The sequence below is a fragment of the Symphalangus syndactylus genome, chromosome X, assembly GCF_028878055.3.
Source record: "Symphalangus syndactylus isolate Jambi chromosome X, NHGRI_mSymSyn1-v2.1_pri, whole genome shotgun sequence".
Taxonomy (NCBI): domain Eukaryota; kingdom Metazoa; phylum Chordata; class Mammalia; order Primates; family Hylobatidae; genus Symphalangus; species Symphalangus syndactylus.
In genome coordinates, this window is record NC_072447.2 from 76,105,695 (window position 1) to 76,129,184 (window position 23,490).

Genomic DNA, 23,490 nt, shown 5'->3' on the forward strand with positions numbered 1-23,490 from the left:
TTATTGACAAGAACACTGTCTCTCTTAATCCTTAGATGAGCCACTTAACTGTTCTGTCTCAATTTATCTCCTGTAAAATAGGGTCTTATTAATTCACTCAAATAAAATAATTAGAGACTACTGAGGGCCAGGCGTTATGTTAGGCACGTTGACCAGAACTAAAGATTGTTCCCTTTCTCAGTGCCAGTAGAACCACAATGATATAACATCAGACCCAAGAGCACAATAAATAACAATACTAATCTTTCTCAAATGGTTATTACTGAAAAGGAGAAGAGGATCAGGCACACCAACACCTTATTGGTGAGTGTGGCTGCTGTTATATGCTATCCCAGAAGGCTTTCTGATCAGTCCCTACTTTACTGTCATTGGAATATGGGCAGGGCTGTGTGACCGTGAGAAATATGCACTCATATTCCTTTTCTCTTCTCTTTGTGAAGTGTATTCTTGAATTTTCAAGAAATAAGCCATATCCAAACACCAACTAAGTTATTAATTACTACAATTTAAGTTTGTTTATGGCACAAGCATTGTCATGTTTTTTTAACATCTATACTTAAACAGTAGAGACTAACATTTATTAAGAGTATATTACTTTCAAATATGTTATTTCATGTATACATTCCATAACCAAGGTTGGTATTACTGCATCCATTTATTATTGAGGAAACTGAAACTTTAAGAAGTTCATAGCTTGTTCAAATGCCACCCAGATAGTAAATAGGGAATTCAAAACCCAGATCTGTGTGCCTCCCAAGCCAATGGTCATTCTGGCAACTAAATGCCATCGTGCTAAGCCTTCCCATTACCATTACTTGCTGATGAGCTCAATTTCCTAGATAGAGAATGTGCTGAAACCTAAGCTCAGTAACCTAACTTCAACCAAGACTATGTCTTTAACCACTTTAGTCCCAAATGCTCTTTAGGTGCATAAGATTAAAAAAAGAAGAAGACTTAATTAAAGGCCTGCAGTCCAAAAGTCAGCATTTCCCCTAACAAACTAGTTTCTACTGCTCTCAAAAGGACAGAGTTAAAGATGGAAGACACCTACAAGGCAACAATCTAATTCCATTCTTTCTCTAGCCACATCTGTCTTGGCTGATTTAGGTGGCTAGGAAGCAGAGGAGTTGACTCCATGACCTCTCAAGACTCTTTCTAATACTGTAATTCTGATTCTCTTTGCCCTACTTACACATGAGAACCTGTGATTATTCTCTATAGCTAGATTTTGGAGGCCAGATTGCTCCATTTTAGAAAAGGTACCATGAATAACATGAGATAGAAACTTATAACTGCCATACTTTTAAAATCTGTATTAAATCATACTAAAATAATCATCCTGAAATAACAAGATCATACCAATCAATCAGAAGGAATTAAGAGTCAAGGAAGCAGAGAGTTGCTCCTGTTCATAACATTTCTTCTCTTTAGACCTCAGTGAAATATTATCTGACCAGTTGGAGAAAGCTTGACTGGGCAATGTGCCCTGTGGTGACTTCTGTGGTTCCCGTCCTGTAGCCTTCACTACTTGGTGTATTACATCACTATTAACTATAAAGGGAACTGCTGTCTGGCCCCTTTAATAAAGAACTTCCCAACTCTGTCAAAGAGAGAAAAAGGTCCCTGTTAGCTTATGACAAATAACATATCAAAAACCATGGGTTTCTCTGCCAACAGAGCTTCAGACTGCTTATACATTACCCAGTTGTATAATACACTTTAGGGCTTAATATACCAGTTCAACGCTGGGTGTGGTGGCCCATGCCTGTAATCCCAACACTTTGGGAGGCCACCGCGGGCGGATCACCTGAGGCCAGGAGTTTGAAATCAGCCTGGCCAACATGGTGAAACCCTATCTCTACTAAAAATACAAAAATTAGCCAGGTGTAATGGCGAATACCTGTAGTCCCAGCTACTCGGGAGGCTGAAGCAGGAGTATTGCTCGAACCCAGGAGGTGGAGGTTGCAATGAGCCGAGATCATGCCACTGCACTCCAGCCTGGGTGAAAGAGCAAGACTCCGTCTCAGAAAAAAAAAAAAAAATTATATATATATAGATGGCTCACTGAAACCTCTGCCTCCTGGGCTCAAGCCATCCTCCTACCTCAGCCTCCTGAGTAGTGGGATTACAGGCAACCATCACCATGCTTGGCTAATTTTTGTATTTTTTGTACAGGCAGGATTTCACCATGTTGGCCTAGCTGGTCTTGAACTACTGAACTCAAGCAATCTGCTCCACCTGGGTCTCCCAAAGTGCTGGTATTATATATATATATACCAGTTCAAAGTTCAAAATCAACAAACACATACAAACTATTCAAGGGCTTTGTGAAAAATCCCATCAACTATCTATAATGGGAAAGAAGAAAAAGGAGTTCATGACCAAATACACAAAGACAGACAGTCAAAAAGGATGAACTGTTTCTGCACTAGTGAACCAATGTGTTTCTGAATGCCCACTGGGAAAAGCAAACCCCCTGTATGAGAGTTTCTTGAGATCAGAACTGAGACTGTGTCAGGCCCCGGGATAGGCAATAGGAATACATCTCTGATGATGAACACTTTGCCCATTCAAACAGGAAAACACCTCATAGCACAACCTGCATTCCAAGCTTTCATTATGTATGTGGGAATAGGTCATTTCCAAAACCACTTCCCTGCATACCTCTCTACACAAACTCAGCAGAAGCTGGACACAAACAAGAAGGTCCAAGGAACACTTAAGGAACTCAATGCCCTACCCCACCCAACAACAGCCAATTCATGTTGCACAGCCTGTTTTAGTCTCGGAGGGCTATTCTGTGTCTATTGCAATGACTCAATTCTGCCATTTTATTGCAAAAGCAGTCACAGACAATATATAAACAAATAGGTGTGGCTATGTGCCAATAAAACGTTATTTATGAAAACAGACATTATTTACGAAAAGAGGAGGTGGACAGGATTTGGCCATGAGCCACTGCATGCTGGCTCCTGCTTTACTACAAATAGAGCTCCTTGAGAAATCGAGTTACTATTCCTTTTTATTATTTATTTATTTATTTATTTATTTATTTTGAGATGGAGTCTTACTCTGTCATGAAGGCTGCAATGCAGTGGCACGATCTCGGCTCACTGCAACTTCCACCTCTGGGGTTCAAGCAATTCTGCCTCAGCCTCCCAAATAGCTGGGATTACATGCGCACGCCACCACACCCAGCTAATTTTTGTATTTTTAGTAGAGACGAGTTTTGCCATGTAGCCCAGGCTTGTCTGGAACTCCTGACCTCAGGTGATCCACCCATTCAGCCTCCCAAAGTGCTGAGATTATAGGCGTGAGCCACCACGCCCAGCCTCAAGTGACTATTCCTTATCCCCTCTCTCTTCTGCCCAGGACTTCCGGAAAGGAGCAAAAAGCAAAGGTGCAAGGCTAAAAAGTTTCCCTCCATCAGTTATTCTCAAAAGCAGAAGCTACAAAAGACTTCAAAGTAAAAGATACCTGTGGGTATCCAATCTACTTATTTCTACTTATCACCATTAAAAAACAAAAATCTTTGCTGGTTTAATGGACAGACCAGAGCTGCCTTCTCTAGTGTGCCAATAGGATGACACATGTTTTCTATTAAACATCACATTACTAACTCCTGCCATTAGAAACATTAAAGGCACAGTTGACCAGCAGCTTTCAGAACAACTGGAAGCCACTGGGTGGAAGGGTGGGGAAGCACACTTTAGGAAAGCCAGTTCTAAAGGGGGCTGCTGACTCCTTAGAGGTAAGACTGCTACTAAAAAAGGAAACCCTCCCTGAAGAGAAGAACTGCCAAGCAACTGCCTCCTTGCCCAGTGGCCAATTCAATGAATGCTTCAATCAGCCAGATCTTGCTGGACTTGTTAGACCTGACAAAACAACGGCAATAGCTTTGGTAATAATGTCAGACAGGGGCTTGTACAAAATTGCCTGCTGCAATGGAAATCTCTATAATGAGCTCTGCTGAAAACACATGCCAATTATGCCCATATTGCCAGAGGAGCAGAAGCTGATTAAAGGCATATGGGTAAGAAGGAGGCAAAAGAACTGGTCCTAAATAGACTACCATAGCATACCTGTATTTATGAGCCCCTCTGAATGTCAGAGGCTGCCTAACACATGGCATAAGAAGATCCAAAAGACTTGAAATCACAGTTTGAAGGTGAATCATTAGAGCAGCGATGGCTGTCTAGGAGGGCAATTTTAAAAACAAAGCACAATAACACAAGGTCTCTAAGAGGGCTTCCTCAGGTCCTAGAGGGAAAAGGAGATAGTGGCAGACACAGGCAACCCCGAGGAGGATACATGACAGGGTTTTACAGAGACTGAGCTGTGTGCAAAGATGGTATTAAGAGGAGAGGCTCAAGGAGCAGGAGAGGGCTGAGTGCAAAGCCAGGCCAGCTGGGACAGACATCAGGGAGAATCAGGTAACTACAATGGCAAGACACCATACAGGAAGGCCCAGAGACGCAGACTTCCCAAACCCACCCTGCATAACCATTGACCTTCTTCTATAATACATCATAATATAGTAAAAAATTTTCCACCTCTAGGAGCCAGAAGATCTGGGTTTGAATCCCAAGTTGCCACACACTAGTGGAACAATTTTGAGCAAATAACTTCTCTGAATTTCAATTTCCTCATCTGTAAAACAAGGGACCATTATCTGCCCCTGGTGACTTCACCTGTCTGAGAGCACTAATAATGCCCTGCATGATTAGTTCAAAGGGTTGTTGTAAAGATCAAATCAAGATCATAGGTGAAACTGTTGTTGAACTGAAAAATACTAAGAAGGAAATTATACTGTGATTATTTTTACAAAGTATTATTATGTGTGGTATCATTACAAACACACAACTCTGTTTAAGGATGAAACTGGTTCCAAGCAAGATAGAAGCCCCAGCTTTCCCTCCACTTCTTCTTTTTTTTAAAAATTTTTTTTTTGTTGTTGTTGTTTGTTTGTTTTTTTGAGATGCAGTTTTTCTCTGTTGCCCAGGCTGGAGTGCAGTGGTGCGATCTCGGCTCACGGCAACCTCCGCCTCCCGGGTTCAAGCGATTCTCCTGCCTCAGCCTCTGAAGCAGCTGGGATTACAGGTGCCTGCCACCATGCCCAGCTAATTTTTTTTTGTATTTTTAGTAGAGACAGGGGTTTCACCATGTTGGCCAGGCTGGTCTCGAACTCCTGACCTCAAGTGATCTGCCCACCACGGCCTCCCAAAGTGCTGGGATTATGGGCGTGAGCCACTGCACCTGGCCTTTCTCTCCTCTGCTACTCTGCCAGTGTGGCCATCCAATTCCTGGCTAAGTTGTTACCCAATTAGCACACTGGCACCCCTCACTTCCCCATTTGGTACCATTACAGAACAATCATCCCCAAACTCAACATTCACAGGTCACTTGGGCTAAATGATGTCTGCACCATCTATGAAACTTCTAGAACACGAAAGCAAGTGGTCTATAAAATATCATCCTATTTTTCTTCTTTCTTAACTCCTTAACAAATATATATATATATATTTTTTGGAACAGGGTCTGGCTCTGTCGCCCAGGCTGGAGTGCAGTGGCGTGATCACAGCTCACTGCAACCTCTGCCTCCTGGGCTCAAGCCATCCTCCCACCTCAGCCTCCTGAGTAGTTGGGATTACAGGTAAGTGCCACCATACTTGGCTAAATTTTGTATTTTTTGTACAGGCAGGATTTCACCATGTTGGCCAGGCTGGTCTCGAACTACTGAGCTCCAGCAATCTGCCCCACCTGGGCCTCCCAAAGTGCTGGTATTATGGACGTGAGCCACCGCGCCCCACCACTACTTTACAATTTTTAAGTTTTTTTCCACCCTAAAGATGTAATTAAAAATGCCCAAGGTTACTCCCTCCTTTATCACCAATATGCATCTTCCCCAGTTTTTTTTAACCACCTCACTGGCTTCAGGCAATTCTCCTTTAAAGACATCTACCTTGGTCTGGACTATCTTCCTCAGCAGCCTTCACAGAATAGCACATAGAAATTCTTACCACAAGCTCAGGTGTCTCAGCCCTGTCAGCTACCCACTTCTCTAATGCTGTTCTCCAGCTTTCAAACCTTTTCTAATGGCCACTTCCTATGGGTATGTGTACTGACGGCTACTTCCGTTTCTCTACAGAAGGCCCCAGATGTCTTCTTGACACTTCTACTTTCTGAACTATGTATTCTTCTGTACAGCACTTATATTTTCTTTCATCACTAAAGGGAATAAAAACAATGGGGAACCATGGAAAGAATACACAGAAAATCTAAGTCTTGGCTCAATTACTGACTAGCTATGCAATCTTAGGGAAGTACTTAGGTTCTCTAAATCTTAGTTTCCTCATCTATAAATTGGAAGTAATTTAACACATTTCTTCCCTGTTTAGTTATAGAATGTATGTTAAAGTGCCTGGTATACTGTAAAGAGCTTTGCGACATCTACCTATATATCCACATCCTAAAACCCAACTCAATTTGTATTAGAGTTGCTTCTTCCTCATTCATAAATGGATTCTCTAGATTTCACATATTTGGGGGAAAGATCTATTATAGAAGGTCTGTCTCTTGATCTTCTATTTTTATCAAGCTCCTACTAGGCAAAGGCTAACCAGAAAAACTCCAGAAGTAACTTCAGACTCCCTGTACCTTCCCCTACTTCATTCCTGCAGGTCTGTAAAATGCTTGGCTGCCTTCAGGCTGACACTGAACGTGCATTCTTGGCAAGAGGCATTGAAGAAAAAACAACTCTTTTCTTTCTTTCACAAGCTGAAAGTGATTCTCAACAGAAAAAAAAAAATCACAGTCTCAGCAAAGAGAGGTTCCTGAAGGGGTAGAAACTGTTTTCATGAAGCACAGTAGGACCGATTATTGGTTTCAGTACTGATTTTGTGACTAACCGGCTCTGTGACCTTGGGCAAGGAACACCCCTCATAGGCTTCGGTTTCCTCATCTGAAATATGAAGGCATTAAATGAAATGTTCAAAAGGCCCCTCGAACTCTGAGTCCAATTCCAGCAAGATACTGCCGATTAGTCAAAAGAAAAGGAAATTGTTAAATACAAATAGCATCTGCTCTTCACAAAGCAAAAGCAAACAAAATTCCAAGAAGCCCCAGCTTTCCCTCCCCTTCTACTCTGCTTTCATTGTTATCCAATCCTTGGCTGAGTTGTTACCCAATTAGCACACTGGTACCCCTAGCTTTCCCATTTAATGCCATTACAGAACAATCATCCCCATAATCCCTCAAACACTGGTCATGGATTCTAGAAGACAAACCTCTCCACATCAACCAAACAGGGAAAAAAAATCAATATTTCCCATGTTTTAGAGCACAAGAAATTCAGCATAGTGATGATGGTGGCAAAGGCATTTTCTTTACAATGCTCCAGGTTTGTTTTTTGTTTTTTTTCTGCACTCAACAAAAGTTGCAAGGGGCAGCTATGAAACACCTCAATGCCTTATTACCCACTCTCCTCCTCCCACCTAATGAATTCAGGATGGATGAATTCAAGATTAGTCTCCAGCTGTCAATTGCCACATACGTAATATATATTTTTCCAATCACAGTGAAAAGCTTTTCCATGACAGCCTGGCTCTGGAAAGAGTTGGAAGTTGAAGTGTGGCCCTCCTGCTTCCGGGAAGTCCTTAATGAAAACCTTTTGTAAAGAAATGCTTTGGAATTCCTCATATGGCACTATAGTGTGGACTTACTGCTCACCACTTGTGAAAAATTCCAAGCTGCCTTAGGATAAAAATAATATGGGGAAGGACTTTGTCACTCGTTAGTAATGCCACACGTTTCCCAATATATACTACTCACTACATGAAAAGCAGCTGTGTTTGCCCTAAGAGGTCGACAGATGAGCAGAGAAGAGGGGAGACTTTGGGAACTGCTCAACCAGCTGGTGTAGGCTCTTGGAGCAGAAAACAAAGAGGACAGGTGTCATACCACCAAGATGTATTGCCATTATTCTATGACAAAGGAAACAGAACACAACCAGACCCTAATTAAACTGAGCTAGATTGCTCAACAGGGAAATCACCTGATCCTAACCCTAATGGGGAGGAAATACTGAAAAGAAACCTTCCACTAATGCAATTTTTGCTGCCAGCTGGGTCATTTCAAACAAAAGCACCCCTAGCCCCAATAAAGAACATCAAGACAGTTGAAATGCAGGCTACCTGCTTGCAGAAAGAGCCTTGGACCCAGCACTTTGGGAGGCTGAAGTGGGAGGATCGCTTGAGCCCAGGAGTTTGAGAGCATCCTGGGCAACAGCACAACAAAATCCCATCGCTACAAAAAATTTAAAAATTAGCCAGGCATGGTGGCACGTGCCTGTGGTCCCCAGCTACTTGGGAGGCTGAGGTGGGAGTATCGCTTGGGGTTGGGATTCAAGGTTGCAATGAGGAAAGACAGAAAGAGAGAGAGAGGGAGAGAAAGAAAAAAGAAAGAGAAGAAAGAAAGAAAGAAAGAAAGAAAGAAAGAAAGAAAGAAAGAAAGAAAGAAAGAAAGAAAGAAAGAAAGAAAGAAAAAGGAGGAAGGGAGAGAGGGAGGGAGGAAAGAAAGAAGGAAGAAAGAAAGAAAAAGAAAATGAAAGAAAGAAAGAAAGGAAGGAAGGAAGGAAGGAAGGAGGGAGGAAAGAAAAAGGAAAGGGAAGAAAGAAAGAAAGAAAGAAAGAAAGAAAGAAAGAAAGAAAGAAAGAAAGAAAGAAAGAAAAGAAAGAAAGAGAGAGAGAGAGAGAGAGGGAGGGAGGGAGGGAGGGAAAGAAAGAAAGAGAGGGAGGGAGGGAGGGAGGGAAAGAAAGAAAGAAAGAGAGGGAGGGAGGGAGGGAGGGAAAGAAAGAAAGAAAGAGGAAAGGAAAGGAAAAGAGAAAAGAAAAGAAAAAAGAAAAGAAAAGAAAAAAAAGACAAGGCCTTGGAAAGGGAAACCAGGAAATCTGATTCTAGTCACAATTCCGACTCTAGCTCTAGGTCTCTGGAGAATTAATTCTCTGTCTTGACATTCTTTTCCCTACATATAAACCCAGTGGAGTAGATGTGTAGCTTTTTTTTTTCTTTTTTTGAGACGGAGTCTCGCTGTGTCGCCCAGGTTGGAGTGTAGTGGCTCGATCTTGGCTCACTGCAAGCTCCACCTCCTGGGTTCGCTCCATTCTTCTGCCTCAGCCTCCTGAGTAGCTGGGACTACAGGCACCCGCCACCACGCCCGGCTAATATTTTGTATTTTTAGTAGAGACAGGGTTTTGCCGTGTTAGCCAGGATGGTCTCAATCTCCTAACCTCGTGATCCGCCCGCCTCGGCCTCCCAAAGTGCTGGGATTACAGGCATGAGCCACCGCGCCTGGCCGTAGATGTGTAGCTCTCTAAACAACCTTCCAGGTCTGATGTTCTATAAGATAGTGCTAGAGCTAAAGGAAGATGTAGGTATATAAGACAAGCGCCTGTCACCTGTTTCTCCAAACACAATGTTTTTTTTTTTTTTCAAACAGCTCTGAGATACGACTCACACACCATAAAATGGCTCACAGATTTGTACAACCATCACTGCAATCCAATCTTAAAAAATGTTCATGACCCCAAAGAGAAACCCTTTACCCATTAGCAGTCCCAATACATTCCAACCCTCCAGCTTAGTAATCACTAACCTGATGCTCTCTCTAATAGATCTGCTTATCTGGACATTTCATATGAAAGGAATCATGAACAATAGGTAGTCATTTATAACACTTTTCTCACTTATCCTAAGGTTTTCAAAGTTCATCTTTATTGTACCATGTATCAGTACTTCATTACTTTTTATTGCCAAATACTATTCCATTGTATGACTATACTACCTTTTATTTATCCATTTTTCAGTTGATGGACATTTAGAGGTTGTTTCCACTTTTTGGCCATTATAAATAATTCTACTATGGGCCAGTCACGGTGGCTCATGCCTGTAATTCCAGCACTTTCAGAGGCCGAGGTGGGCTGATCACCTGAGGTCAGGAGTTCGACACCAGTCTGGCCAACATGGTGAAACCCTGTTTCTACTGAAAATACAAAAATTAGCTGGGCGTGGTGGCAGACACCTATAATCCGAGCTACTCGGGAGGCTGAGGCAGGAGAATCGTTTGAACCTGGGAGGTGGAGGTTGCAGTGAGCCAAGATCATGCCACTGCACTTCAGCCTGGGCAACAGAGCGAGATTCCATCTCAAAATAAATAAATAAATAAAAATAAAAAAATCACACGCTGAATTTCCTCTTCATGCTCTTCTCACAATTGTAATTAATTATTTAAGAGGGTAATTTTATATTTAACATATGTTCCAAAAGGGCAGAGCCTATAGTATTCTCATTCACCACTGTATCCCCAGTTTCCAGGACAGTACCTGACACATAGTAGGTGCTTAGTAAAACCTTCTTGAATTAAACTGAATTGCCTTTACATTGCCCAAGGTTTAGCACTTGATACAAGCCTGGTAAAGGATCATGAGGGCCTTCCACCCCACTAGAAAATAAAATCAGCTCAAGATTTCCAGGATACTCCCATGGAAAAGTGTGTAACTTTCCAGATCCTCATAGGCTTTTAGGAAATTTCTGTAGTAACTGATTAGAGAAACAGATGCCAGATTAAACAAAAGGTTTGGCTATGCTTGAAAAAAAATAAGGCTATAAAAATGAGGCTGAAAGGTAAAGTTCCTTCATCACTCTAGAGTCTGATTGGAAAACTTTTTTTAACAGGCAAGTCAAGCTAGAATCTTCCCTACCCCACCCTGGCACCATCCTCTACCCCCAAATAAGAATAGTTTCTTATAAATGGACACACTGAAAGGTTGGCTTGGTTCACTTTTCAACCCTAGTTCCCACAGCACCCACAGTCCATCTACTTTGGAATCTGGTCTTCTGAGGACCTCCAATGAATATGGCAATATATCACCTCTGTCAAATTCCATTTAACATTGCTTCACATCTATTAATACTAACAGCAGTACCAAATGACATACCCATTATATTGATCTGAGTTACTGTGGAGAAGATGTAAAATAACTCCATGTGCTCAGAGGCACTGATTAAATATCACTGGGATAATGACAAGATACCTGCTGAGCGAGAATGCATATTAAATCACCAACTCCTCCCGCACACCATGGCACTACACCCATCCCAAAGGGATTAAAAGCTTTGGGGTCCCTCAGTATAGAGCTATTCAGAACAGAACTGAAGGGAATCAGGTAGAGACCTACCAAGAAGCATTCAATGAGAGGATAGTCAAGTACGTCAGCAAGTCATCTACTCATGCTGGACATACTACTTGGATTTTCCCTTTGCCTATTCTCCCAGAGTGAAGATGAATTGGCTCCTGAAGTTTATGATAGAATCAATTCACATTGTTTGACTATTTGACTAGCATGGTGGTAGCCAGAAAATAAAATAATAAAACCAGAAGGAACCGTAAATATTATTGACCAAGCCTCTAATTTTATAAAATGGGAAAACTGAGACCGACAAAACTAAAGACATGTTTAAAGTCATATAGCTAGCTAGTGGCAGAATTGGAATCAACCCATCCTTCCAGGAAAGCAATCACTCACCAGATAGATGCCCCGGTTGCCAAAGTGAAAGCTGCAAAGGTACCCCAAAAGGTGACCTTAATGTAAACATCTAAAACTCTAACTTTAAAAGCATAGAATGTAAGAAAGTGACCTTTTTAAAAAAATTAAGATTGAGTTATTAAAACTATAGAATTCTATTATTTCTACTTTATCAATTTTATGTACATTTAGAGTACCGAATGCATCTTTTGGATTTTTTTTTTTTTTTTTTTTGAGATAGGCTTGAGCCAATGTTCCTGGACTGGATTCTTTTTTTTTTTTTTTTTTCTTTAAGAGAGGGAGACAGGGTCTCACTCTGTAGCCCGGGCTGGAGTGCAGTGGAGTGATCTCTGCTCACTGTAATCTCTCTGCCTCCAGGGCTCAAGCAATCCTCCCACCTCAGCCCCCTGAGTAGCTGGGACTACAGGCACGCACCACCATGCCCAGCTAATTTTTCATATTTTTTGTAGAGACGAGGTTTCGCCATGTTACACAAGCTGGTCTCAAACTCCTAGACTGAAACGACCCGCCCGCCTCAGCTTCCAAAAGTGCTGGGATTATAGGCGTGAGCCACCAAGCCCGACCCTGGATTCTTTTAAAACATAAGTTTTCAGCTGGGCACAGTGTCTCATGCCTGTAATCCCAGCACTTTGGGAGGCCGAGGTGGGTGGATCACTTGAGGTCAGGAGTTCAAGACCAGCCTGGCCAACATGGTAAAACCCCGTCTCTACTAAAAATACAAATATTAGCTGGGCGTGGTAGCGCATGCCTGTAATTCCAGCTACTTGGGAGGCTGAGGCACCAGAATCGCTTGAACCCAGGAGGTGGAGGTTGCAGTGAGCCAAGATGGCGCCACTGCACTCCAGCCTGGGTGACTAAGACTCTGTCTCAACAACAACAAAAAAAACATGAGTTTTCATTAGTCCAAGAGAGCCTATGTATGTGTGGTTGTGCACGTACATATGTGGGTTTAGTGATATATTTCTTTTCTGACATCTGTTTTATATATATATATATATATATATATATATAAACATACACAGTGGCTGGGCGTGATGGCTCACACCTATAATGCCAACACTTTGGGAGACTGAGGCGGAAAAATCATTTGAGCCCAGGAGTTCAAGACCAACCTGAGCAATATGGCAGGACCCCATCTCTCCAAAAAAAAAAAAAAAAAAAAAAATTAGTTAGCTAAGATTGGTAGTGTGTGCTTGTAGTCCCAGCTACTCAGAAGGCTGAGTCCAGAAGATCCTCTGAGCCCAGGAGTTCGAAGTTGCAGTGAGCCATGATGGTGCCACTGTACTTAAAAGTATGTCACTCTGGGTGACAGAGTAAGACTCTGACTCTTAAAAACAAAAACAAAAACATAACTTATAAAGCACATTATCCTTGGTTTGGAAAAGGGTATTTAGAAATGCTCTTTTAGGCCAGGCACAGCGGCTCATGCCTGTAATCACAGCACTTTGGGAGGCTGAGGCAGGCAGGTCACTTGAGGTCAAGAGTTCGAGACCAGCCTGGACAGCATGGTGAAACCCCATTTCTACTAAAAAAAAAAAAAAAAAAAAAAAAAAAAAAAAATTACAAAACTTAGCATGGGCATGGTGGCATGCGCCTGTAGTCCCAGCTACTTGAGAGGCTGAGGCATGAGAATCACTTGAACCCCGGAGGCAGAGGTTGCAGTAAGCCGAGAACGCGCCACTGCACTCCAGCCTGGGCAACACAGTGAACTCTGTCTCAAAAAACAACAACAACAACAAAAAATTCTGTTTTAATTTTTTGTTAAATTAAATACTGTCATTTATATTAAATAATGTGAAATTTTATGTAAGTGTAAAATAAGGTCCTGTAATTGGGTTAGTCATTCCTTTCTCAAATCGTGAAACTACAATATGCCATGCAAAACATAGTAAGTCACAGAATGTTAGAGGTCAAAGTGGGTTTATAAACCTCCCACCCCAGCCCCATCTTTGTAAAGCCACAGACCCTGGGGTCCCAGTGAAATTGCTTATCAAGGTCACAGATCCCATTAGTAACAGAACCAGCACCTTACTCAGGTATCTAGATGCCATGTCCAGGGTTTTGTCCCATTATACCATCATTTCACGTCTGCTCATTTGCAAAGAGTATCCATTGCTGCTTCCCCAGGAAAGCCCCTATCTGAAGACTGTCACCTCCATTTTCCTAGCCCATTAGAGTCAAAGAGTCAGACTTGTAGAGCTATATCGTCCAGCTCAGGGGTTGCAACGTGATTGAATCTGGCCTATGAAAATGTTTTATTTAGCTAGCACAATTTTTTTTTTTTTTAAATAAGAATGTAGGCTGGGCGTGGTGGCTCACGCCTGTAATCCCAGCACTTTGGGGAGGCTGAGGCTGGTGGATCACTTGAGGCCAGGAGTTCGAGAGCAGCCTGGCCAACATGGTGAAATCCTGTCTCTACTAAAAATACAAAAATTAGCTGGGCATGGTGGCGTGTACCTGTAATCCAGCTCCTCAGGAGCCCAAACCTCCCTTTCTGTTGCCTATACCCCAGATGACTCAAATTATTTGCTGTCCCCTTTATATTCTGTGTCACTCCCACTACATGAAATGCCCTGTCCTGAATAGTGTCATGCAGTAGGATAAGCAGGGCCTTTACAGTCAGGTCTAGGTTCTAATTCAGACTCTTGCCCTTACTAGTTGAGAAAGTTACTTAACTCATCTGAACTTCAGTTTCCTCATCTAAAAAATGGAATAATCCTTATCTCAAAAATCTGTTACACGATGTAATGCCTGGCACATGGGAACAGCTAAACAAGTGATAGTGTTATTAATTCTACCCAACTCTGATGGTGCTTCCTCCTTGGCTTCTCCCTTGTGCTCCCACTGGGAAATCAGCTTTCCCTCTCATGTCATAGATCATCAGGTCCACCTGTTCCCACTTTTATGGCTCTCATCTGTATCTACTACCTTATATGACACTCATTTCTACCCATGTCTTGTCTCTCCCACCAGCCAAAGAACCTCTTGAAAGCAGTATCCATCTGTGACTCACTCTGTATGCCTGACAGCTCCAAGAACAATGGCTTGAACACGGTATGTGTCCAAGTATGTATTGAATGAATAGTATGCATTCGCTAACTATATATAACACTTATTAGATGTGTCGTGCTGCTTTGTGATATAAGCAGGGGCCACATCACTTGTTCTGAATAACACCTAGCCTCAGTGCTTAGCAAATATTCAAACAACATTGGGGACTGAAGCTGCCAACATAAAAATAAAGGACAAACAGAAAAGTTGGCAATATAGTCACCTTTCAGAGGGATGGTATTTTTATTTTCCATTAATTTAAGTTATAATCACCTTGCACTTCAACAATTATGAAGAGATCATTTAAGCAAGAGGAGTTCCAACTACTTCTGCTTATGCATTTCCCTTCAGAAACCTACAGAAAATGACACATTCACCAACAGATATATTAAGAATCTGAAGATGTATTATCAACAACTTTGTTTAGCCATTTCCATTTATAGATCATTTTCATAATCCATTAATTCCTTTGAGCCTCACAACAATCTTGGGAGGTAGGTATAATTACCCCGATTTTACAGATGAAGTAAAAGTGATTTGGGGCCAGGCACGGTGGCTCATGCCTGTAATTCTTGCACTTTGGGAGGCCGAGGGGGGCGGATTGCCTGAGCTCAGGAGTTCAAGACCAGCCTGGGCAACAAGACAAAACCCCGTCTCTACCAAAAAAAATACAAAATTTAGCTGGGCATGGTGGTGGGCGCCTATAATCCCAGCTACTCAGGAGGCTGAGGCACAAGAATTGCTTAAAACTGGGAGGCGGAGGTTGTAGTGAGCTGAGATCATGCCACTCCACTCCAGCTCGGGCAACAGAGCAAGACTCTGCCTCCAAAAAAAAGTGATTTGGCTGGGTGTGGTGACTCACGCCTATAATCCCAACACTTTGAGAGGCCGTGGTGGGAGGCTTGCTTGAGCCCAGGAATTCCAGATCAGCCTGGGCGAGATCAGGGAGACCCAGTTTCTAAAAAAAATTAAAAATTAGCCAGGCATGGTGGTGTGTACTTGTAGTCCAGCTACTGGGGAGACTGAGGTGGGAGGATCACTTGAGCCCAGGAATTAGAGGTGACAGTGAGCTATGATTGTGCCACTGTACTCCAGCCTGGGCAACAAAGCAAGACCCTGTCTCTAAAACAAGAAAAATGAAAAGTGATTTGTGGGACCAAGTGCAGTGGCTCATGCCTGTAATCTCAGCACTTTGGGAGGCCAAGGTGGGTGGATCACCTGAGGCCATGAGTTCGATACCAGCCTGGCCAATACGGTGAAACCCATCTCTATTAAAAATACAAAAACTAGCCAGATCTGGTGGTATGTGCCTGTAGTCCCAGCTACTCAGGAGGCTAAGACACGAGGATCACTTGAACCCAAGGGGCGATGGCTGTAGTGAACCGCAATCATGCCACTGCACTCTAGCCTGGGTGACAACGCAAGACTCTGTCTCGAAAAAAAAAAAAGTGATTTGTGTTAGATCCCAAGATGGAGAAGCCAAGAACATAATCCTGGTCTTCTAACTCCAATTCCAATGTTCCTTTTTCCTTTTTCCTCAACACAGAGCAAGAACATAACTTTGTTTTGCTTCCACCCTACCTACTTTCAGAAAGTCTCTCCGCTGGCACAGTGTGAGGAAGGAGAGTGGGAGTATAAACATCACTGTGGTCAAGACAGTAGGAAACATCCTACCTTTGCCTCTAGCTAATCAGACTTTTAGAATCCATGCAATTGAATGGAAAGAAATGGAGAATGGGTTAGCTGCTGGGTTTTATTTTCTACCTGTCCTATTTTTGGCTTTCTGTGTATACTCAGAAACAGAAAACTACCACAAATTTCAAGGAGCCCCTGATCTAGAATATCTCTTGGATCTTCTGCTCATATGCAAAATTTTAGATCTGCTTAATTGTTGACTCTTACCACTTTGAGTCTTAGAAAAGAAGGAAAGAGGCCGGGCACGGTGGCTCATCCCTGCAATCCCAGCACTTTGGGAGGCCAAGGTGGGTGGATTACCTGAGGTCAGGAGTTCAAGACCAGCCTGGCTAACGTGGTGAAACCCCGTCTCTACCAAAAAATACAAAAATTAGCCGGGCGCAGTGGCACATGCCTATAGTCCTAGCTACTGGGGAGGATGAGGCAGAAGGATTGTTTGAACCCAGGAGATCCAGGCTGCAGGGAGCTGAGATCATGCCACTGCACTCCAGCCTGGGCGACAAAGCGAGACTTCGTTTCGAAAACAAAAATCGAAGAAAAAAAAGAAAGAAAAGGAAAGAATAAAAACCTTTACTTGCCCCTAGCTTATGAAACTTTTGCCCTTCCACCATGTTTTATTGAACTGCTTTTTTTCTTACAAATCTTAATCTCTCTGATATGCCTTAGCTGGTGATTTTTAGCATGCTTTTAGTTACCATCCACTTCACAAAGCCATTCCGTTCCTAGGGCTTATGATGAGATTCGTTTTACTGTGGATACAGCACCAAGCGGTTTACTGTAATATGTAAACAAAACAAAACAAAGCTGAAACATTCCTCCTTTTCCTTTCCGTGAACTCTCACCTTTCTACTTATGTAGCACAACCTGCATATATCCTTAACCTCTTAAGGATCAGCATTTCAGATACTACTAGGAGTTTACTCTTGGTCAAGCCACAATAAGACAAACCATTAAAAGATCAAACACAATCAAATGACCTGCAGGAACTTCGACAGTGTACATATTCTGACCAAAAGTGGGCAGAGAGCATGTGCAGGAAAAGCACAGACTCCACAGGGCAAATCAGAAGGGCTGCACAAGAAATACCAGCTGGCAGCAGTTACCAACACACTACCACTTTCTTTTCTTTTTTTGAGATGGAGTTTCACTCTTGTTGCCCAGGCTGTAGTGCAATGGCACGGTCTCGGCTCACTGCAACCTCCACCTCCTGGGTTCAAGTGATTCTCCTGCCTCAGCCTCCTGAGTAGCTGGAATTACAGGTGCCTGCCACCATGCCCAGCTAATTATTTTTTTTTTGTATTTTTAGTAGAGACAGGGTTTCACCATGTTAGCCAGGCTGGTCTCGAACTCCTGAACTCAGGTGATCCACCAGCCTCGGCCTCCCAAAGTGCTGGGATTACAGGCATGAGCCACCTCGCCCGGCCTCGCACTACCACTTTCAAATCTTTCTTTCTCCCTGCTCTTGGTTGACTGCATCCGCCTAAGAAGGTTGCCACACTGGTCCTAGACCCTGTATTTGGTGATAAATTCACTCAAAACAAAGTTATAACCATATAGGACATACTCGCCAATGACTCTGACTTTATTTTTCACAATCATCTTTCAGCCAAGAGAAAAAATTAATTATCACTCCACCCAATCATTACCCTCCATTCTTCTGGGTATATGCTTTGGCATAAAGGGTTGGCTTGCCTGCACTCTCGTTGGGGATGTTTATTATTCTTTCTTTTACTCCAAGCCTCTTGCCAACCAGCAGAAAGAAAACTTCCACACACAATGGGGGAAGGAGAGAGCTTCCCACAGCTGAGTCAGCTGTGAGCACTGGAAAAGCCAAGCTAGGTGAAGTTCCTTCAGCCCAGCAGCCCCCAACCCTATCCCTATTTTACTCCCTGGGGGCTGGGCCCCTTGTAGCAGGGAGTAAGTAGGCAGCTCTTTGTTCCACACTCAAGCAGAATTCAGTGGCATGTGAAGCCATCCAATAATCCTGAACTTAGACTAACCTTGACCTAAACCATAGCTCAGTGTGATAAAGAAAATAATTCACTGGGCAAAGGTGCTTTCCTTAAAAAATAACTTGTCATGGCGAATTTTTTACTGCCCCCGCCCCCCCACACTTACCTGTAGCAACCAGAGACCAGGACAAAATTATTATTCAAGCTGCTGACCTTAATCCCCAATTGTTTAGGAGGTGCTGGGGCAGTTCCTTGGTCAGCTTGGATGTCACTTTGCCCCAGACAGGGGTGCTGAATATGTCTAACAGTACGGCAGATTGTCCCTTAAGAACAATCATCTGCCAAGTAAGGGTAATTGCTGAGCAAGAGGGTCCCTGGCACAGCTACAGATCATGTCTTACAAGGTCAAAACCACTAAAGGGAAAGGCCCAAAGTTCTGGTTGTATCCACCACTTTCCACTTCTACTATCTCCACTCCCCAAGTGTGGGAAACCCATTCGCCTCAGAGATCTGGGCTGGGAGTCACCCTGCAATCTCCCTTCCCCTGGTGGTGTGGGAAGGCTTAAAGGCCAGACATATCAGCTCAGAGAAACAGCTCATCGAAGCCTTGCACTTACTTCTCATAGCGCTGATAAGCGCGTTGCCGTCTTTGATTACGTCTTTGATGAATTTGTTGGTCCTCTCCAGTTCCTGCTCATAACACTTGAGCCTCTCGCGGAAATCGGGGCTGTCCAGGTAGCAGTCGCTGAACTCCAGCGGGGGATGACCCATGGCTCTGATGGCCGGGAGTAGGGGGAAAGAGGGAAGACACAAAGACCGAGAGCATCAATGGCACAGTAGAGGAAGTAGAGGGGACGGACTGAGCGCGCGACCTGCTTAAGGAAGCTCGTAGCCTCCGTCCCTTTGGAGGACAGGTACCTGTTTCAATGAGACTCCTGGGGAGCGCTGGCTGGTCCGGACAGAGAACAGGCGCCCGGCGATGGCTTCAGGGCCAGGGAGAGCTAACTATCGCAGTCGGATCCCGGAAGGGTGCTGCCTAGCAAGCAGCATGCCCCTTAGGCATCGCCTCCCCAGATAAGCAGCAAAAACCGCAGCTCGACTTGCCTCCGGAGACGGGCCGGATCCTTCCTGAGCAATTGCAAACGTGACACTTGGGCCCGCCCAGGGTGTAGGCGAGGTTAGAGCTGGAGCTGGGAACAGCCTCTCTACAGGATCCTCGCTCCCGAGCGAGCGGAAGACTTCCTTCGCCGAACTCCGCGGGCAACCCGGATTGCACTGTCCCCTCCCCTTTCTTAAAGCCAACGCCTGCGCCCCGCCCCAGCGAAGCCCGAGAACCAAACCGGAGCGCTCTGGTTCCTTCCTCAGCTGTTTTCCTTGTACCTTAGAGTTTCCTGACCAGGGCCCGCTGGCTGCTAAGACTTCTTCCTGGCGCAAGGGAGCCGGCCGGCCGGCCGTCCTATTAGGCGCCGGAAGGGTTAAGCCGGGGCGGCAATGAAACGTAGCCTCGCTCCATAGACACTGCAGCGGGAAGAGGAGGGCGAGAGCGCGACGCACAATAGCCGCGGTGGCCCAGCGCTTCCCTACGGAAACTGGGGAGCAGTCAGCGCCCTAGGACTCCAGCTGGAAAGCGTGGCGGCCTGGGAGATGTAGTCTTTCCGTTTGCACTCCCCAAGACTCCTCCCTGCAGTCTCCCCACCACCCCGCCTGGGAGGCTGCTCTCCCAGAACGGCATTCCCAGCCTGCCGCAGGCTCCTGAGCAGGGACCGGCGCCAAGGGGCAGGTGCGCGGCGCTGGACTCTGCGGAGGAAGTTTCCGAAACTAGAGCAAGAACCCGCAAGACTAGATTGCAGGAAGCCATCTCTCACTTCCCATGATTCGGCTGGGTTGTGTATTCTTTTGCCTTCCCCTCTTTCCAGCCTCCTTCGGACCTACCAACTTCTTTTCCTCTTTCTTTTCCCATGTCTCCTGCTCCAAGCGCTCTAATTCCCGTGGGCCTTCTACCTGAAGGGTTGACTCCTACTCTGGGGTCTCTGTGAAGCTCAGTGCCCCCTGCCAAAGAAAGGGAGGCCATAATTCAGAGTTAATATTTTCCTGAATAGGACTTCAGAGCATGACTTTTGTGGCAGACGCCGATAATTAATGCATATGATTTTCCATGTGTAAGTGGAAAGTCTAAGAAGAGGATGTTATAAATTGTCTTGCAGCTTACCTTGAAGGCAACTGTCTTGAGACTAAGGGTAGGTAGAGGCTCGAAAAACTAAAAAATAGTTTGTGCGTGGGCAAAGAGATCCCTTTAATTCTGCAGAAGTGTTTACATTAGATTGCCCTGTGAAGAAAGCCAGAACGGAAGGGGATTGTAAATAGAATAGTGGCTAACCCACCTGAATTAGGGTCCTGTTGCTGCTGTGACAGATTACCACAAACTTGGTGGCCTAAATCAGCATAAAGTTATAATCTACAGCTCCAGAAGGCAGAAATCAGAAATGGGCCTCACTGGGATCAAATCAAGATGTTAGAAGGGTTGTGTTCATTTTCAGATACTCTAGGGGTAGAATCTGGTTCCTTACCTTTTCCGGCTCAAGCTGCTCACATCCTTTGGCTCATAGCTCCCTTCCTCCGTCTTTAAAGCTAGCACTGACCAGTCAAGTCTTTCTCATGCTACGTCACTGTGATTCTCATGCCTCCCCTTAAGGACCCTTATGATTACACTGGGTCCACAGGATAATCTCCCCCATCACAGCATCCTTAATCACATCTGCAAATTTCATTTTGCCACATAAAATAACGTAGCCACAGGTTTCAGGGATCAGGACATGGACGTCTGTGAAGGAGGAAGCATTATTCTACCCACCACATAACCTGTCACCCATCTCACTAATCTTCAAAACAACCCTATGAGGTTGGTTTTATTATTATACCCATTTAAAGATGGAGAAGCTGGGTCAAAGAGAGTTTAAGTGACTTGCCCAAGGACAAACAGCTAGTTAATTGGCAGCGCTTGAACTTGAGCCCAGCCTGGCTGGCTCTAGAGGTAGTGCTCTTGACCACTAAACTATATAGCAGAATGGCAATGAGAAAACGCCCTCTGAAAATAAATAAGTAGCCACATCTCAGGGGAAAGTTTTGTTTCTTACTCTTTTTATCTTTAAGGTTAATTTATGGGAAAATGTCCAAAATGAGCTTTAAATGCACCATGAATTGAAAAATGCAGGTACTAAGGGAAGGTGCCCATTCAATGGGTATATGGTCTTTCACACTAGTAAGTTTCCTTTTAGCATTCATTCACTCATTTAACAAGCATTTTTTGAACACCTGCTATATACTTTTATTTATAGAGCCTATACATGTATTTTCATCACTATAAAAATTGCCACTGACTTTTTTAAAATATTATTTATTTATGTATTTTTTTGTTTGAGAAAGGGTCTCACCCTGTTGCCCAGGCTAAAGTGCAATCAATATCTCCATCACGGCTCCCTGCAGCCTCAACCTCCCTGGGCTCAGGTGATCCTCCCACTGCAGCCTCCTCCTGAGTAGCTGGGACTACAGGCACATGCCACCACACCTGGCTAATTTTTGTATTTTTTTGTAGAGACGGGGTTTCACCATGTTGGCCAGGCTAGTCTCAAACTCCTGGGCTAGAGGGATCCACCCACTGCAGCCCCCACCAAAGTGCTGGGATTACAGGTGTGAGCCACCGCGCCCAACTGCTATTGACATTATTGATGTTAGATTCAATCATACTCATCTGAGTTCTCATACTGAAAGTGTTTTACAGTCATCTGTGTTATCCTTTATCTAGACAATGAAACTAAAGCACAGAAGTAACAAATTCCTTAGACCAAATACCAAAGAAGAAACAGGGTTAAAATTAGAACTCACACAGGGCATGGTGGCTCACGCTTGTAAACCCAGCACTTTGGGAGGTCAGGGCGGGCAGATCACCTGAGGTCAGGAGTTCAAGACCAGCCTGGCCAACATGGCGAAACCCCATCTCTATTAAAAATAAAAAATTAGCCAGGTGTAGTGGTGTGTGCTTGTAATCTCAACTACTCAGGAGTCTGAGGCAGGAGAATCGCTTGAACCCAGAATGCAGAGATTGCAGTGAGCCAAGATTGGGCCACTGCACTGCAGCCTGGGTGACAGAGCAAGACTCCATCTCAAAAAAAAAAAAAAAACCTCAATTCCTCAGATTATACTTGCATTCATCAAGCACTATCTTAATTGCTTTGCACAATTTCTCCCTGACCCTCATAGCTAACCCTATGTGACTGAGAGTCTTTAAAATTTTGTTCACATAACCCCTAAAAGAATTTTGGGAGCTATGTACTCCTTCGTTTTTAAGTTGATTTTTTTTTTTTTTTTTTTTTTGAGACAGAGTCTCGCTCTGTCACCCAGGCTAGAGTGTGGTGGCACAATCTCCACTCACTGCAACCTCCGCCTCCCAGGTTCAAGCAATTCTCCTGCCTCAGCCTCCCAAGTAGCTGGGATTCCAGGCACATGTCACCATGCCCGCTTTTTTTATTTATTTATTTTTAGTAGAGATTGGGTTTCACCATGTCGGTCAGGCTGGCCTTGAACTCCTGACCTCGAGCGAGCCACCCACCTCAACCTCCCAAAGTGCTGGAATTATAGGCGTGAGCCACCACCCCTGGCCTAACATCTAAATTTTTTCATTATGCTTAAATAGTTGCAAAAAGTTTAATTTCTAACATACTAGAAATATTGACATTTTAAAATGAAACTGTTATATCACTCTTTTAAAAGTATTCAATCTGACATCCATCATCAAACGCACAAAGCAAAACAAAGTGTAAACACATCTTGAATCTTCAAAAAATTTACATTGTCCATTTTTTCTTCTTCAAGTCAATTATCTGTACGTTTTCCCCACAGAAATTTTATCCCTTTTTTCTTTTTTTTTTTTAAACAGTCTTACTCTGTCACCCAGGCTGGAGTGCAGTGGCACAATCTTAAGTGCACTGCAGCCTCGAACTCCTGAGCTCAAACGATTCTCCCATCTCAGACTCCCAAGTAGTTAAGAGTATATGCCTGAGCCACCATGCCTGGCAAATGTTTTTTGTTGTTGTTTTGTTTTGTTTTGTAGGGACAGGGTCTCACCATGTTGTCCAGGCTGGTCTCAAATTCCTGGCTTCAAGCAATCCTCCTGCCTCAACCCCACAAAGCCCT

The 23,490-nt window shown here is 43.8% G+C and overlaps 1 protein-coding gene across 2 annotated transcripts in view; it reads right to left on the minus strand.

The window, feature by feature from the left end:
- OPHN1 (oligophrenin 1) overlaps positions 1 to 19,572 on the minus strand; it is a 383,582-nt gene extending 364,010 nt beyond the window's left edge. Inside the window, exons 1-2 of one of the 2 annotated variants that reach the window (XM_055266931.2) lie at positions 19,219 to 19,572; positions 18,918 to 19,075 (exon numbers count right to left, since the gene is read on the minus strand). In XM_055266931.2, coding sequence (XP_055122906.1) covers positions 18,918 to 19,071 — 154 coding nt within the window. In that variant the 5' untranslated portion in view covers positions 19,072 to 19,075; positions 19,219 to 19,572. The remainder of the gene's footprint in view (positions 1 to 18,917; positions 19,076 to 19,218) is intronic. The other variant, XM_055266932.2, reaches the window with a different exon arrangement.
- Positions 19,573 to 23,490: the final 3,918 nt, after the last annotated feature.